Source organism: Prunus persica, chromosome G8, assembly GCF_000346465.2.
Source record: "Prunus persica cultivar Lovell chromosome G8, Prunus_persica_NCBIv2, whole genome shotgun sequence".
NCBI classification, from domain to species: domain Eukaryota; kingdom Viridiplantae; phylum Streptophyta; class Magnoliopsida; order Rosales; family Rosaceae; genus Prunus; species Prunus persica.
In genome coordinates this window covers 17,050,906-17,067,368 of record NC_034016.1, presented here as the reverse complement: position 1 = coordinate 17,067,368, position 16,463 = coordinate 17,050,906, and the positions used below count along the sequence as shown (strand labels likewise).

General features: G+C 38.3%; 3 protein-coding genes and 1 non-coding gene across 7 annotated transcripts; 1 reads left to right on the top strand and 3 right to left on the bottom strand.

Moving 5' to 3' along the window:
- LOC18767405 (anti-sigma-I factor RsgI6) lies at nt 1,096-4,156 on the top strand. Its single transcript, XM_007201098.2, has 8 exons — nt 1,096-1,312; nt 1,394-1,428; nt 1,529-1,694; nt 2,137-2,309; nt 2,425-2,526; nt 2,656-2,802; nt 2,882-3,520; nt 3,755-4,156. The coding sequence occupies exons 1-8, from the start codon at nt 1,240-1,242 to the stop codon at nt 4,088-4,090; spliced, it is 1,671 nt and encodes a 556-aa protein (XP_007201160.2). The 5' UTR covers nt 1,096-1,239; the 3' UTR covers nt 4,091-4,156.
- On the bottom strand, nt 1,824-1,896 carry TRNAE-CUC. Its single transcript has one exon. It is a non-coding gene; the product is annotated as a tRNA-Glu (tRNA).
- On the bottom strand, nt 5,656-8,032 carry LOC18768579 (thaumatin-like protein 1b). Its single transcript, XM_007201345.2, has 3 exons — nt 7,547-8,032; nt 6,655-7,324; nt 5,656-6,341 (listed from the first exon to the last, which is right to left on the bottom strand). Exons 1-3 carry the CDS (start codon nt 7,617-7,619, stop codon nt 6,038-6,040), a joined length of 1,047 nt encoding a protein of 348 aa, XP_007201407.1. The 5' UTR covers nt 7,620-8,032; the 3' UTR covers nt 5,656-6,037.
- LOC18767476 (thaumatin-like protein 1b) lies at nt 12,246-16,004 on the bottom strand. 4 transcript variants are annotated; one of them, XR_002272989.1, is made up of 4 exons: nt 15,360-16,004; nt 14,506-15,199; nt 13,243-13,373; nt 12,246-12,679 (listed from the first exon to the last, which is right to left on the bottom strand). XR_002272989.1 is itself a non-coding variant. In XM_007200508.2 (3 exons), the coding sequence occupies exons 1-3, from the start codon at nt 15,418-15,420 to the stop codon at nt 13,301-13,303; spliced, it is 828 nt and encodes a 275-aa protein (XP_007200570.1). In that variant the 5' UTR covers nt 15,421-16,004; the 3' UTR covers nt 12,689-13,300. The 4 variants fall into 4 exon arrangements, 1 of the variants encoding a protein (XP_007200570.1); XR_002272988.1 differs by lacking the exon at nt 12,246-12,679 and adding an exon at nt 12,689-13,167; XM_007200508.2 differs by lacking the exon at nt 12,246-12,679 and having other exon boundaries at nt 12,689-13,373.

Below are 16,463 nucleotides of genomic sequence, written 5' to 3'. Positions count from 1 at the left end.
TACAAGATTTAACTTATTTTCTTGCTATTCGTTAGTTAGTCACGTGATGAGAGAGATAGACATATAAATGTACACGACAAGAGACACCCCATAATCTATCCCCAAAAGGACCACCTTAGTGACTTGGTGAAATTATTGACATCATTTACCATCAATACAGCATGTAGATGAATGCCGTGGCTCCTTGTAATGGTGCACGCGTGAAAATTCAAAACCCATGAGCCATGAAAGCTTTGGAAAGCAAACACAGAAAGAGGCTTTTAGAAGACTTGCAGCCAAAGCGTCGTGCCATAAATGGAACTCTGATCGCCACCACTAAGTCTTCCCATGAACCCCCAATCCCCTCCCCTCCCAATCTGACCAAGGTTCTAGATTGCCTTACACAGGTGTAAAGTAACATTTGCTTTACCCAGCTGTGTTAAATTATCAAACCAAACCCTTCTTTTGTATTTTTCAAATAGGCCGAGCTCCTAAAGAGGACACCATTAATTTCGTGTTGTAACACAATTACCTTTATTATTATTATCCCTGGTTGATTGCTAAATTGTAATTAGCTGCTACTAATTCCAATCAAGCACTGCAGAGACTAAGAATTAGGTAAAGATCGAAAATGCTGAACCGAGGAATCTAATCATCTTAATAAGCTGTTAAATTAATCATGAAAATCAAACATTTAGTAGAGATTAGTATGGAATTAAGGAGAGAGACACACACAGAGACAGAGACAAGAATGAACTCACGGTTGGAATGTTGCTGCTGCTGACCTTCATCAATTCATGGTCACGTGACAAAGCTCTCACACAGTCACATTCACATATAACGTGACCAGGCCACGGGCTTCTCAATAGACCTGCTGCCTGCTGCCACTGTGCCCTTGTGATCTCTCACCTCATAGCCTCTTTCTTATTTAACCGCTCCATTATTTTGGGGTACGGTTTATTATCATTTTTAGCATAAGGGATAGTCTAAATTAAAGGGGAGGGGGGGGTGGTTTCTCACACACACACAACTAAGATACCATGGGATTCGAATGTGAAACCTCTTGTCTGCAAGTCAATGTCTTTTTTCAATAAGCTACATCTCATTGTCGGGTTAGGTTTACTTGAAAAAAGAATTTTAAGGGGCCATACTTTTCTTATATTTAGTTTACAACCCATAACCTCAACATTCAAACGCAGAATTATATTGTATTATAAAAACCCTTTTCACCATTTTCAGCACTGCAAACTGTAAGCAAGAATGGAAGACACTTTCAGCTTTTGCCTCCTCATGTTCTTTCTCCTCCTCATGGGCTCCTCTGTTGCTTCCTTTGGTCCTTCTCTCTCTTCCCTCTGTTCTCTGTCTCTTTTGTTCAGTTTATTTTACTGATTTTATGAGTTTATACACATTGCAGATGGTCCACTGTATGATTCTACTGCTTACACTGAGGTGAACATAAAATGTGGACAAAATTATTATGTCCCAGATGAATTTGTTCGTTTGATTCAGACTGTCAACTCATTGAATTAATTGGTTTTGTTTTTGGCAGTGTAAAATGCAGCCTGGGGCAGCTCTGTACGGTGGAGGAATCATCAATGATCAAGCTTCAGGGGCTGAAGGCAGCTTGGGTAATTCTGCAACTACAAGCAGTGGTGTTTATTCACCATCTTTCATACTCCACAATCTCAGTCAAGGCACCATTTACTGTTTCTCCAGTTGGGTTCTCTCTTTCCTTATCCTTTTTTTTTTTTTCAGCGGATAGTGGCAATTTAGTGTAAAATTACTTTTTGTTGTTGTGGAAAAACAAAAATTACATTTAAAAATCAGCATGAAGCAAAAACAAATTCCGTTGCCGGGACTTGAACCCGGGTCTCTCGGGTGAGAGCCGAGTATCCTGACCAACTAGACTACAACGGATTCTTGATATAGTTTACTACTCTAAAATATTTATCCTTGTGGGTTCAAACATTGCATGTAAATAAAACTACTAAAAATAGCCCGAGCGATGATTTCAACGTTTGATTGATGTTAATTTCAAATTAATTAACGACTAATAGTGACTCACGCATGTGTACGACTATCACTAGTCGAATTCTCATTAGGGATTTATGGTGACTGTAAAATTTACTTTCATCTTGCATTGTGCTTAATCAACAGGTTGGGTGAAGATAGAGGGTGCAGGCTCAGCTCTCATAAGGGCAAGCTTAAAGACAGAAAAAGAAACCTATGACTGCATAGGAACTGTTTTGGCTAAGCATGGATGCTGGTCATTTCTCAAGGGTGGGTTTGTGCTAAACTCACCATCTCAATTATCTATGCTATTCTTTCAGGTAAATTTTTTTTTCCCAACACATTGGTACATTTTATTTATTTCAACTCTTTTTTTGTTCCTCCCCAAAAAGTTTCAACTTTCATGTGGACTAATCTTTTGTTCTGGTTACATAGAACACAGATGACAGAGATGTCAACATAGAAATTGCAAGCTCTTCTCTGCAGCCATTCAGTGTTCAGCAATGGAGGACATATCAGCAATATATAATCAACACTGTAAGCATCTCAGCAAATGCTTAACCAAATTTTGCTCTAACTAGCTAAATACTTGTTTAAGAGTAATATGAACTTGATTAAAATGAAAGTTGTTAATTTGTGTCCTTGTTTTATTTTCTTTATCAATAGAAAAGGAAACGTGCTGTGACAGTCCATGTCTCAAATGAACAAGGAAAGAGGCTGCAAGGAGTGACAATTAACATAGAGCAAGTCTCCAAAGATTTCCCATTTGGATCTGCAATTGCAAAGACCATTCTGGGAAATCTTCCATATCAGGTTAGGAAATTTGATGAGCTTGGTTTAGAACAATCTTTTAAGTAAAAACTAATCTTATATGCATCATGTTTAAATCCAGAATTGGTTTGTTAAGCGATTCAATGCTGCGGTTTTTGAAAACGAACTTAAATGGTATGCAACAGAGCCTGAACAAGGCAAGACCAACTACACCATAGCAGATCAGATGCTGCAATTTGTTCGTGCTAACCAGATTACTGCGAGAGGGCACAATATATTTTGGGAAGATCCCAAGTACACACCGGCATGGGTTCGTAACCTTACAGGCAATGAGCTACATTCAGCTGTCAACTCAAGAATTGAAAGCCTAATGAGCAAATACAGAGAAGAGTTCATCCATTGGGATGTCAGCAATGAAATGCTTCACTTTGATTTCTATGAGCAGAAGCTTGGGCCCAATGCCACATTGCATTTCTTTGAAACAGCACACAAATTTGACCCTTTGGCAACCCTTTTCATGAATGACTTTAATGTGGTGGAGACTTGCAGTGATGTAAATTCAACTGTTGATGCCTACATTTCAAGGTTGAGAGAGCTTAGATATGGTGGAGCATTAATGGATGGAATTGGACTAGAGGGTCATTTTATAGTACCAAACCCTCCTCTAATCAGAGCTATCCTAGACAAGTTGGCCACATTAAGCCTTCCTATTTGGCTCACAGAAGTTGATATTAGCAGCACTCTAGGCAAAGAAGCACAGGTAAATAAGTGTTGCATATATAGTTCAAAAAATTAAATCGGATCTCCACGAAATGCAGAATAATTGTGTAGTCCAGTTGGAAGATGACGTGTTCAAATCTAATGACCATTTGTTAACATATGTCATTTTTGAACTTAATTACATTGCCCTTTTGCATTATCACGTGACACAAACATCCTCACATAAGTTCTTCTCATCCCCAACTGACCAAATATTTTTTTGTTCCATGTATAGGCCATTTATCTAGAACAAGTTTTAAGGGAAGGCTTCTCACATCCATCTGTGAATGGGATAATGCTTTGGACTGCTCTGCATCCTAATGGGTGCTACCAAATGTGCCTGACAGATAACAATCTTCAGAACCTACCAGCTGGAGATGTGGTGGACAAGCTCTTGAAAGAATGGCAAACTGGGGAGATAGAAGGGGAGACAGATGACCATGGATCATATAGCTTTTTTGGTTTCTTGGGTGAATACAAGGTAAGTGTCAAGTATGGCAATAAGACTTCAAGCTCAACATTCTCACTGTGTCAAGGTGAAGAAACTAGACACGTTAGCATTCAGTTGTAATACAATTTTAACATAATTATTAGAATATTGTTGCATTAATGAGGAAAGTTAGTTAATTTAGACTCTTTTTCATTGAGTTAGACCCGATTGACGAAAAATTAGTTTCTTCATTTAAAAAGTTGATCTATTTTTTCGGCCAAAGATATCAATAATTATATCCCATTGATGCTTCACCTCTTAAATTCCATTGGCAAAAGTTGCTTGATTTTGCAGAAAATGTCCCCTAGCTATGTAGCTTGCATCTCACATTTAAGCCACCACACCAACTTGAGTTCTTTTTTTATGATGCCATGCTATCCAGCAGACTCAACTTTTAACACGTGTTTCACTTACATTTGCAACTCTGTTTTGATGAAATAATCTAATAATTAGTGCATCTTACTTAAACAAATGTTAGGAAATAATTGACTGGTCATTAGAGACTTGGAAGAAGTTGCTTGGATTTTCTTCTTCTAATCAGTTAGAATATAATTTCAAGATATGATTCTTGTGAGAAGGACCCACATGATAATTAATTGGAGCAACTGCATAAGCTGTAGCATTATGAGTCCTGCTCTTTTAAATTTGATGGCTACAATCTGCATCACTCTAGCAGATCAATATAAGCCATCATAATTCATTATTGTACTGGCAAAGTAAATGAATTCTCCCTCACGTAAGAAACTTGAACACACACCCGTTGCAGTCGAGAGAATTTCTCGCATCGCAATCCGTTGTATACACCCTTTTGTGTCTCCTTTTTCTTGTGAGGGTGTATACAATAGAATACTCGTTTATTAGTCTAAAGTATTTTGGCTAAATTACATGGTCTAAGTAGAAACACATTCCGGAAGACTAAATAAGCTCTCGGCTTACATCATTTGACATAATTAGGGCGTAAATTTTGCTGGATTTGTCCAAAAAGTGGTTTTGTTGAATGCATATTTTCAAGGTGGGCCATTAGAGCATACATTCGCAGCTCAACAATGTCAACATCATGTTACTTTTATGCAAAATTTCTGAAGAAAAGTTGGAAGGCCTGATCATTAGATCAACAAGTAGAAGCAGCTAATAATGTCTTGTGCACAAATGAACCACTTTTCCACTGTATTCCTTCTTCTTTTTTAATTGCGAAGATTTGATTTGCATTTTGTTCTCTGGTCCCCAACTCCCACTGACGATTAGCTTATTTCCCTCTGAAACTTCAACTAACGACTTCAACACCATCCCATATCTCACCAAACGAATTCATAATAACGGATTGTAAACTCGAACGTTCTAAATTTAAACTCTTTTATACGCAAACTTCCGAATTTAACTGATGAACGTGGTTTATGAATTGATAACATCACGGATTATCTAAGAAACAAGTTGTAAGGTCATACATTCTAAATTCAAAAACCCTAATGGACACACCACATGGAACTGAAAAAACATGCAGCAGATAAAGGAAAAGCTAACAAAAACTTGAATTGCCCGCAAAGTGAAGCCACCATTTTGCTCACGCATTCACATTATACACTCCCTTTTATGAGAAAACATTCACAAGCCACACAATTCTCTTTCTTTTGATCAAGAATCAAGGGAAAAACAAAACCCAAAAGAAAGCCAGCCCGAGATCAAAAGAAGGGTTCTGAATCCTCATTTGCTGCTTTAATAAGTACATATTGCGGCAGAACCTTCAAAAAGCTTGAGGGCAAAAGAAAAAGGAACCCTACTTCCTACCACTACTCTCATACAGAAATTAAACAAAAAACAAAAAGGAAAAATGAACATTTTTTACGTGTATCTTACAATGATTTTGAGGTGAGGGAATCTTGGAAGGGTTTGGTGGGTTTACAATCTTTGATGAATCTGTCAGCTTTTTTTTCTACCAAAGGCAAAACTCAGAGTGACCACTAGAACACTCAAACCTCTGAATAATTCACATTAAAGAGCAAACTGCCAAGGGAAACACAGAGTTGGAGACTACAAGAAAAGATAGGACAAGATGATACACAAAGCTGCTGAGGTTATGGAGAGGGGCCCTGCCCTATTTGAGTCTCCCATGGCCAAACCAGCTAACCATGACCCATCATCTGCCAGCATGGCCTCACCAGATCCAGACCCTGATCCAGGAACTGTCCCCGTGCCCGTGCCCGTGCCTGTGCCTGTACCCGTGGCTGACCCGGACCCAGAACCGGCACCTGAATCCGAATAAGCGAACCCGGGAGTTGACCCGGCAGTAGCAGCCCCTTGTGATGGTGTTGCTGTCATTGGTGTGGACTTTAGACTGCATGCACCCACATGATCAAATGTTAGAAAAAATCATACAAAAACAAGTGATCAGATACTTTGGTGTGACAGTCCAGAGTGACAACTTCAAATACATATTCACATGGAAAGCAACCCAACAAACAACCTGAATTACAAAATTAACCAAAAAAATAAACAGATATTCTGAATAAAATACTAGAGAATTTAATCAACTATTAGAAATGCTTGTCAAACAATAAAGCAAAGCTTCTTTTTTTTTCCAGAAGAGAATAATCTTTAGCCTTTGAAACAAGAAAGCAAAGCGCTCATATGGCTTTAATTTTGTTTACCTTGGAGACGAGGGGCAAAACGTCACCGTATAATCGGCACCGGTACACGTAAACGTACTCGTAGCATCATCGTACGCGTAGCTATACGACTTGGGGCACGCCGCCTTAAACATCTGCGAGTAAACCGACGGGCTACAGGTGGCGGGTGTGGCATACGCGCCGCTGCAGCAGTACTCGGGGGTCCCAAACGCCTCGCAGGCGCTCTTACACGCGTCGCCGTCGCCGACCCTCAACTCGGTTGGGCACATTCGGTTCAGATCCGTGGAGCACCCGGTGGAGGCGCATTGACCCGACCCGCCAGTACCTTCGACGAAAACGGGCAAGTTGTACCCGTCAACGAGGCTGACGTCATAGAAGTCCTGACCGCCGGTGCCGAGAGTGAACTCAGCTAAGGTCGCCGGCGGCGCGGCTCCGGCGCCGTTGCACTCGACTTGGCCGGAGCCGCAGTCGCCGGTGGTGCAGGACCCGGACCCGGATCCGTCGAAACTGCAGCCTGTTCGGGCCCAGAAACGGCCCGACCAGCCGGTTGGGGCTTGGAATGTGCGGGCGGTTTGCTTCGGGAGCTCGAATCCGGTGGAGTCGAGCCTAGGACTGTTGGCATTTGCGAGAATGCCTGGCCAAACTGTGTAGTCGCATCTGTTGACGAATGTGAACGTAGTGCCTGAAACGCCTGCAAGAATATACGGAGAGAGTGAGAGAGAACCAAAGTGTAAACTTGTTAGTGAAATTTTAAGTTTTGAGAGCGACCCAAAAGAAATGAAGGCAAACCAATGAAGCTAGAGAGCGAAAGTTGTAGGTTGTTAGTGAAAATATTTTGAGAGCGACCCAGAAGAAGTTAAGGCAAACCCATGAGGAAGATTGAGCGAGAGAGAATCAAAGATTGAAGCTTTACCTCTGAAAGTGAAGAATAGTAAAAGAACGAGGCTCAGAATGAGGTTATGTGAGCTTGAAGAGAAAGGATCCATGCGTATGAGGTTAATGGGTCTTTTTGTGGAGCAGCTGGCCTATGAGGATGAGGTTGGTGGTGGTGGCGTGGGAGGGTTGGGAGTGATGACAATGCAGGGGTTTAGGGGCAGAGAATCAGTGGAGAGCAGTGAAGAATGACGAATGGAGAATGGGAGAGAAGGTATGGGGTTTCAATGACAGCTAAAAACGACAATTTTGGTCTGTGTGGGAACACTTGGAGACTGAGCTTGAGAGATACAAATCATAAAATAATAGCTCTGTCAGTCTCTCTCATGATCTCTCTCGTTTTATTATGGTTCCCTCTCTTTTTTTTTATCTCTTTTTTTTAATGGGAGACCGAATCTGCAAATTTTATCTATATAACATTAACATTCTTTAAAATTTGGAATTTCTCTTACATTAAATATTACTTATATAAAAATAATATATATTTAAATACCCCAATCTAACCAAGTTTTCTCAATATTACTCTTACAGAGTCTCTTTAGAACAAAATATTACGCACTCAATTAACCAGTAATTCAAAATTATCTTCTCATTGTGATATATAATTTATAACTTATGTTAGTTTTTATACCATCAAGAATTTATTTCAACTTTAGTTTTTTTTTAATTTATAAATTTTAACTTTAGTGTTTTTAAAAAAAAACTGTATATGATTAACGGTCAATTAACACTTTTTTTTTCTTCTTTTGATTCAAAAAAATAAAAAAAACACATGTTTTTTTTCAGTAAAAGATTTAACGCATGTTTATTTACCACCGGAAAAAAAAAACACACAAATTTACGCGGGAGCTACGCTGTTCCCGTACGCGAGTTCCTGTAGCTTCATATGGTAGGACTGTGCATGATTTATTCAGACGAATAAAGTCAACAAAGAGTCGAAGCTTTGGGAACAATGGGGCCCGCTAAAGGCCTTTTTTCTTGGCTGAGCTGTCACATCATCACCCATTTACAGTCTACAGAGAAGAAAATAATGATATTCAATCACCACGTCACTGTTTGGAAGGTGGGGTCTATGAGAGAACATTTAATCTGTTGACACGTCAGATTTAGTGACCGTTGATAAGCTCCACATGGGCCAGTGGGGTTCGGTGTGTTCTAGTTCTGCTGCTAGTGCAAATTATTTGAGAAGCATTGGATTCCCTACACCTCTCTTCTTTTCATGTTTTTCCCTATTTTGAGGCTGAAAATTTTGACCCTTCTAAACTTTCAAAATTATATCAAATTTATGTATTAATGCAATAACTAAATCCCTCTTAAATGTTACATTGATCTTGAAAAGTTATCTTTTAGTCACTTTCTGGTTTTTTTTTTTAATTTTTTTTTTGGAAAAAGCAATAGTATTTTATTGAAGAAAAATGAGTAATTAGTACAAAGATCGAGTGATAGTATTTTAGTCGCTTTCAGGTATTTAAGTGTACAAAAAATTGTACGATGCATCTTGTGTGGTTATATGTATTTTGTTTGTGCAAATATGTCACGGAAGAATATTTACTTGAAGATCATTTGCCTTTTTAACTTCCTTCTCTCTCTTCTTCAGTACCTGTAAAATCAAACATGAGTAAAAGACCACACTCGGGGGTGTTGGCGAAAGGCCTTCTGATGTCTGAGTTAGTTCAATTGAATCCTTGAGAAATAATAGCTAAAAAGGGTACAGAGTTTCCTCTATGGGAAGAATCGAGTGTCCGGAGCCGTGTATGTGATGACACTTAGCCGTGTGGGAGAGATTAATTTGGGATGAGCTGGCGTCTAGATAGGGATTTCGAGTGTTTATGGTATTTTAGAGGAATTTTGAATTACTTTGGATGTTGAATGTAGCCATGTATTTTTTATTTTTTATTTTTGGATGAAGAAAAAGGGGGAAAACCCCCAAACACCAACACAACAACCAACTAGTACTAATTAGACGAGCCTCAACAGCTCCCAAAGAATCATTAAGCAATAAACAACCAAGTCAAGCAGGACTCTCCTCATAATAGTAATAGCTCAGGTCCAGATTGTGACTCCAAGTAGCCAACCCATCAGCTACATCATTCCTCTCTCTCTCTATAGATATGTTGAAGCTTGATCATTCGAAGCAGATTCATAAGCCTTTTACAGCTACTGACCAACCCAGCATTAGGATGACAAGCATTCAAAACCTTACTCTGAATAAGAAGCACAGCAGTATCAGAATCTATATCAATAACCATATCATCTACTTTTTTCTCAACAGCCAAATTCAACCCAAAAAATAAACCCCACAACTCAGCTACGGTTGGGCTCTAGGCATCTACGGTTTTTCAAAGAATAATCCATATTTAGAAGGAATAAAGTTAATTGATGATATTATCTTTTTAAATAAAGTTAATATTTCAAATTTCAGATAATATCCCTATTTTTAGTAATTAATTAATTTGTCAAATATTTGGGCTCAATTAATTGACCTAGGAGATATTCTTCTTATCCACGTGGCACCTTGTGATTGAAAGCAGAAATATTTGTTCCCACATATTTGTAATTACCCAAATTATAAATGCAACATATCATCTTTATCTAAAAAAGAAATAAAAATTGTATGACACATGGATTGAACAATCCTCGTGACATCATTTGTCCGCTATTATCGATGCTATCAAATTTTACTTTGATTATGTTTCAATGTTAAAAAATGGGAGAAACTTATCGATTTTAAATCATTTTTTCTCCTTCATATTTTTAAGACTTAAATGCGTTTTTGTCCCATGAACTAATTCATAATTGTCAATTTGCATCCTTCATGATTTTTTCGGTGAATTAAGGATACGAATTTGTTAAAAATAGCCAATTAGGTGCATGCCCTCAGATTTTGAATGATTTCATCCATTTCTGAGTTAGGGTTAGTTCAGAGGACAAAACTGTATTTAAGCCTATTTTTAATCATCATGTAGCTTGCGGATTGAGAAAGAATAGGAAGAAGAAATTGGTACAAAACACAAGCAGAGCCACATAGACCTGAAGTCGATGTGACTTCAATAAATCCCATAAACTTGTTTGAATTTTGTATGAAACCTAAAAAGCTACGTGTAAGTTCATAAACTTATCAACTAATGGCCCTCAATTAATTGACTATGGCTATTTTCGTTCAAAAGACATTGCAAGTGTTTTGTAGTCATACCATACAAATCTATCCGATTTTCCTAAAAACACGAAACACCCCACATCCTTCAAAAGACATTGCAAGAGCAATGCTTCGTAAATATTGAAAATTTGAAAATGACTTAAGCGATTTTCTAACACAAGTTGGACAAAATCATAGCCGATGCCCGATTTTGCTATGAATGCACTACATGTGTCATTCCCATAAAGAGTGTTATTTTAGGTGCTTGATGTAATCCAAGCACATTTCTCATGTAAAATTTATGGGCAAAATTCTCTAGTCACATATGGATGCCTCAACTTACACCAAATAAACCCCAATACATAAATAATTCCCAAAGAAGGAAAGCGTAACATCAATTATTTGACTCATTTTCAATACATGGATTCAAGTAATTAACCTTTCGTTTGGATGAAGTAATTGAAAATTACATAGAATTCTAAAAATGACGGAATCTAGATTTTCCATCATTTCAATTTCTAGCAATTGAAGATTTCAGTGTTTGAATTTATGTATGTCGAATTTTGTAAATGGCACAATAGAAATTATGAAATGACACCTATTTTGGTGGAAATTAAACTCGGAAATTTAATGCCCCAATTTTCATAATTTTTTCCGCGTGTCATTTAATAAATTCTACTCTTAAGTTCCCAAACAAGGGAATTGTCAATTTCTCCTCTTAAATTCTTGACTTTTAACTAAATTTCGAGTTATTTTCTCTCATCAAAAGGAAGGATAAATGTTTTGCATGTGATTGTTTTGTTTTATCATAATATTTTTCTAGGGCAAGCATCATTTGGGGTCCAAACCGCACGATTGCAGAGACCATTGAACCCACTTTCTGTAAGAGAGAATTTGTCTTCGAGTGCCTATAGTGCAGGGGGGGCGAATATATAAAGTTAAGTGATCTTGTTTCTCATTTCTACCTTATGTAAAAGTGAACTTCTTATCTTCCCTTTATTCTTTTAACTTTTCCTTCTCTTTTGTGTACAAAGTAGCCCAAGAGAGGGTCCTTTCTTTTCTCTGTCTTCCTCTAGTTTGATTTTAATTTGTTATATGATTAGGGTAAACTCTGTAGTGATTTTCAACAGATTATATGACAAATGAGAGCTCAGTGATCATAGTAAAGTTTGCTTTCTAAATGTTAAACCCTACATTGACAAATCAATGTCATGTCTATTCATTTTCATTCTGATGTTTAAATTTGAGAAGTTTTTCCCTTCTTTGTTTTTCCGATACAAGCGAAATTGAGAAATGAGGAATTTGAACACATAAACTCAAGTATATAAGTAAATGCACTTAATTAACCACTTGAAATACAAGCAGCTTGTAACGTTTTCCAACCTTTAAATACAATAATTGACATGGTGTTGGCTTGAGACATGTCTCTTTTAAGGATATATAGATGTAAACAGAAACAATCTTTACTTCGAATTAGTCATTTGGTTGAAATTAGAAGCTTTCACATGTTCTTAGCCAATTTGAGCTGTGAATAGTGAGCCCAAACACATGTAACTTGGGTCCTTCCCTTGCCCACCAAAGGGGAAACAAAGAACACATTAGTGGGATGAACTTTATATCCACAAACACATAAGATGCCATACTGCATCTTTACATATACACCTCCATCCTAACCTAGCATCTGCATAACTACTTTATAAGAACATGCAGTTTCTCCAAAATTATGGGAATTCGGAGTTTCTCCTAATATTACAGATCTTTTGAAGAAAAAAATCATGAGGCAAAATTCCAACAGTCTTACGTATTTATGACTGAATAGGAGTGAACAAATACTTGTCTACAAGATTTCTTAAGAATTTTATGTTTCCCCACAACCATTTCCGATGAACTAATAGCAAATGCAGTGAGGAGTGATGGGTGGATAGCCAGGATCAGCCACGGTACCTGCTATTCAGCCGGGATTGTAATACTTTCTTCCTGGAAACGTGAGGACCAATATTAGTCATATAAAGCATGTACTAGAAGTGACCGAAACTGGAAAACCGAACGTACTGCTGCACTAGAGGGGCAACAAAGAACACATAAGTGGGATGAACTTTATATCCACAAACACATAAGATGCCATATCTGCATCTTTACATATACGCTTCCATCCTAACCTAGCATCTGCATAACTACTTCATAAGAACATGCAGTTTCTCAAAAATGATGGGACTTCGGATTTTCTCCTAATATTACAGATATTTTGTAAGAAAAAAGTCACCAGAGGCAAAATTCCAACAGTCCTACGTATTTATGACTGAATAGGAGTGAACAAATACTAAACTACAAGATTTCTTAAGGATTTTATTTTTCCCCACAACCATTTCCGATGAACTAATAGCAAATGCAGTGAGGAGTGATGGGTGGGTAGCTAGTATTAGCCATGCCACCTGCTATTCAACCGAGATTGTAACACTTTCTTCCTGGAAACGTGAGGACCAATATTAGTCATATAAAGCATGTGCTAGAAGTGACCGAAACTGGAAAACAGAACGTACTGCTGCACTAGAGGCATCCGAATCATAGCTGAGGAAACACTGCTAGCACTATGGCTCCTTAAAAGTACATCATGGTCTTGTTAACCAGCGGTAGCACCGCCCCATCTTTTCGTATTCCCAGCACCTTTAGACTGCAAGTTCCATAAAAGGCACCAATTATGCTCATGAGGTTTTACTCGATTGTGTAACGTGCTGAACTCAACATATTAATTATGCTTTATGCATTATAATAGATGAAACAAACAAACAGAGCCCATTTAACTGCCTGAAGTAAAATGCAGCAAGTTGCAGGTTTAAGAGGAAATAAATATAAGCATACGAACAAAACCTTCCAGATTATTCCCACAAAAAACAGAGCAAACATGCCTTCACGAGAAGAGAAAAACATTTGGTCTGTTCATGATCCTGAGGTAATAATGCGACAAAGTGAATTTGAATATGAGACAGCATTAAATCACAGACAACAAGTGATGCAGTTGAATTGTTGTACAGGTTCAACAATTCTGGTTTTCAAGGGGGATAGGTCTTGACATCTTCCTCATGAACAACTAATGCAACTTTCCCAAATCACTGGTAAACAAGAGCCGGGACAAATACGTATATATTGTTAATATATAAATGCATACAATATGATTATCTTTAACCACAGATGTCCCAAAGCCAATTTAAATTATATCAACCAGTGACAAACCAGATAGATACTAACAAACAAAATGATGCACTGTATGATGTGCAGAGATGTCAACCTTCAACTCCCAAAGTCTAACCATATCACAGTTTCTGCTATATATTGACCACATTGTGATCATAAGACTTATAGCTGAACCTTGAATGAACTAATTAGTTTAGTCATTCAGAAACAACCCCACTTGAAAATTCAACTTGTTCTTTGTCTTTTATCTCACGTTATGTTTTCTTTGTGCCACTAAAATAGCAAACTTTTCTAGGCAGCTGAAAATCGTCGCCATTAGCTGTAAGCAATCGTGGAAAGCCACAAATTAGGGGCTTGTAAGTTGTACCCCACACCTACAACATGGCCATCACATTCATAGCTCAAATAATTCCTAACAAAAAAATTCAACGTGTCCATTTCTTGCACGATTCAAATCGTATAAATTATAATCGTATTTGACAAACAGTTTGACACGTTATGTTATAATGTGATAGCATGATTAATTAACAACCTATTATATTATCCCATGTAAAATTTTGTACCAGAAAAACTAAATAAGACATCACAATATATGTGTAACATGATTGTACCTTGTATAAGGCAAAGGGCAGAAGATTATAATGTAGTCCGCAGAGGCGCATGTGTAAGTACTAGTCTTGTCATCATACGCGTAGCTATACGCGCGTGGGCAAGCATGCTTAAAAAACAGCGAGAACACAGAGGGCTGACACGTGTCGGGCGTAGCGTACGCCTCACTACAACAAAACTGCGGATCCCCAAACGCTTCGCACGCGCTCCTACACGCCACTCTTCCCACTCCACCCTCGCGCGCGACCCTCAACGCCCTCGGACACTTGCCGTTCAAGTCCACAAGACACCCCGTGGCGCTGCATCCCCCTCTTGTACCTCCACGTGGCACCACAAGCATCGGCAGGTTGTATCCGTCCACCAGGCTGACGTCATAAAAATCCAAGCCGTCGGCGCCGTTGAGAGTGAACTCGGCTAAAGTAGCTGGCGGCTTCGCGCCGCTGCCGGCACACTCGATTTTTCCGGAGCCACAGTCGCCTGTGACGCAGGAGAAGTTGGTGGGTGAGTACTCGGTGCAGAGGGTCCGCGCCCAGATCCGACCCGACCAGGCTTTGGGCACGGATAGGGTCCGGGACTTGCCGGGCTTGAGCGCGAAGCCGGTTGGGGAGAGTGGAGCCGTGTTCGCGCCGGAAAGCACGCCAGGCCATACTTCGTACCGACACTTGTTCACTAGCTTGAAAGAGGCAGAGTTCACTTCTGCATGGACCAAAATTTTAAAAAAAATTCAAGAAATGGGTTTTGTTCCTGATGAAAAATTAAGAATTGGGTTTTGTTTCTGATGAAAAATTAAGGATTGGGTTTTGATTTTGATGAAAAACTAAGAACTGGGTTTGAGGGAAAATTCGTTTAGAGTTACCTGAGAAGAAAGAGAGGATGAGAAGTGTGAGTACAGAGGCAGAGGGTAGCAGACGATCCATTGAAGAAGAAGAAGTATGTGCAGCTGTATAGTTGAGGTTGGAGGACGCCAAAGAACTTTACTTTTCTTGCGAAGAGAGAAGGGTGTGTTTCAATTTTTGTTTTTTCTTTTGCTTTTTGGGTTTGTGATTTTTATAAATTTTATACTCAGAAATGGGATTATGACTTGAAAATTTGGTGTCTATGTTGAAGTTCTATGATTTATCCTTTTTTTTAATGACCTTTTTCAAGCACTAGAAGGATCTGTCTACCATCTTTTCATCGAAAAATTGAGAGGGGATTTGGACTGTTTTTAAACCGGCAAAAGGCGTTTTCAAATAACTACAAACAACTAAAAGCAAGTGTAACACAGTATGGTAGAGAATGCTTCTAGGTTATAAATCAGAAAGCACTTTTAATAGAAGTGCTTCTACAAAAGCAAAGCTAATGAGACCTGAAATCTTAGTTGTACATGTTTCAACAAGGCCGTGAACATTTGGCAGCTAGGGGTGAACTTGTTTTGGGACCCAGAAAAAAGGGAAGGCAAAGTGCACATGGTATGATGGTAGGAGAAGATTCTGGACTCGTGAAGTACAATATATAATAAATAATAGGGGTGGGCACGGTTCGGTTTGGACCGGTTTTTGCCTCAAATTAGAACCGATCCAATACTATTCATCCGGTTTGGTTCGGTTCGGTTTTAATAAAAAAAATTTCAAAAACTGTCCGGTTCGGTTTGAACCGGTTTCGGTCCGGTTCCGGTTCGGTTCGGTTTTGAACCGGATTATAAAAATTATTTTTTAAAATTACTTTTTAATACAATTCTCAACTGAAATATTATTTTTTTACTTGAAAATTAACAAATTATTCAATTTCATATAAAAAATAAATATTAAAGTGAGAAAATAGAGATATTTTGACATTGAACTTGGATAAATATTATGTTTTTTTTAGTGAAATTAAAAATATAGCATTAAATATAAATATATATATTGAAATTATATATTTTTTTAGTTTCACCGGTTCGGTTCGGCCCGGTTCGGTTTTTGAAGACATGGAACCGGAT

What these genes read in the sequence shown, in the direction of transcription:
- LOC18768579 (XM_007201345.2), bottom strand. Translation starts at nt 7,619, where the DNA reads ATGGATCCTTTCTCTTCAAGCTCACATAACCTCATTCTGAGCCTCGTT. An exon ending in ACTATTCTTCACTTTCAGAG is followed by an intron (nt 7,325 to 7,546) that starts GTAAAGCTTCAA and finishes ATATTCTTGCAG; the next exon opens with GCGTTTCAGGCACTACGTTC. An exon ending in TTTTGCCCCTCGTCTCCAAG is followed by an intron (nt 6,342 to 6,654) that starts GTAAACAAAATT and finishes GGGTGCATGCAG; the next exon opens with TCTAAAGTCCACACCAATGA.
- LOC18767405 (XM_007201098.2), top strand. Translation starts at nt 1,240, where the DNA reads ATGGAAGACACTTTCAGCTTTTGCCTCCTCATGTTCTTTCTCCTCCTC. An exon ending in ATTCTACTGCTTACACTGAG is followed by an intron (nt 1,429 to 1,528) that starts GTGAACATAAAA and finishes TGTTTTTGGCAG; the next exon opens with TGTAAAATGCAGCCTGGGGC. An exon ending in AGCAATATATAATCAACACT is followed by an intron (nt 2,527 to 2,655) that starts GTAAGCATCTCA and finishes CTTTATCAATAG; the next exon opens with AAAAGGAAACGTGCTGTGAC.
- LOC18767476 (XM_007200508.2), bottom strand. Translation starts at nt 15,420, where the DNA reads ATGGATCGTCTGCTACCCTCTGCCTCTGTACTCACACTTCTCATCCTC. An exon ending in CATCCTCTCTTTCTTCTCAG is followed by an intron (nt 15,200 to 15,359) that starts GTAACTCTAAAC and finishes TGGTCCATGCAG; the next exon opens with AAGTGAACTCTGCCTCTTTC. An exon ending in TGCCCTTTGCCTTATACAAG is followed by an intron (nt 13,374 to 14,505) that starts GTACAATCATGT and finishes TGGAACTTGCAG; the next exon opens with TCTAAAGGTGCTGGGAATAC.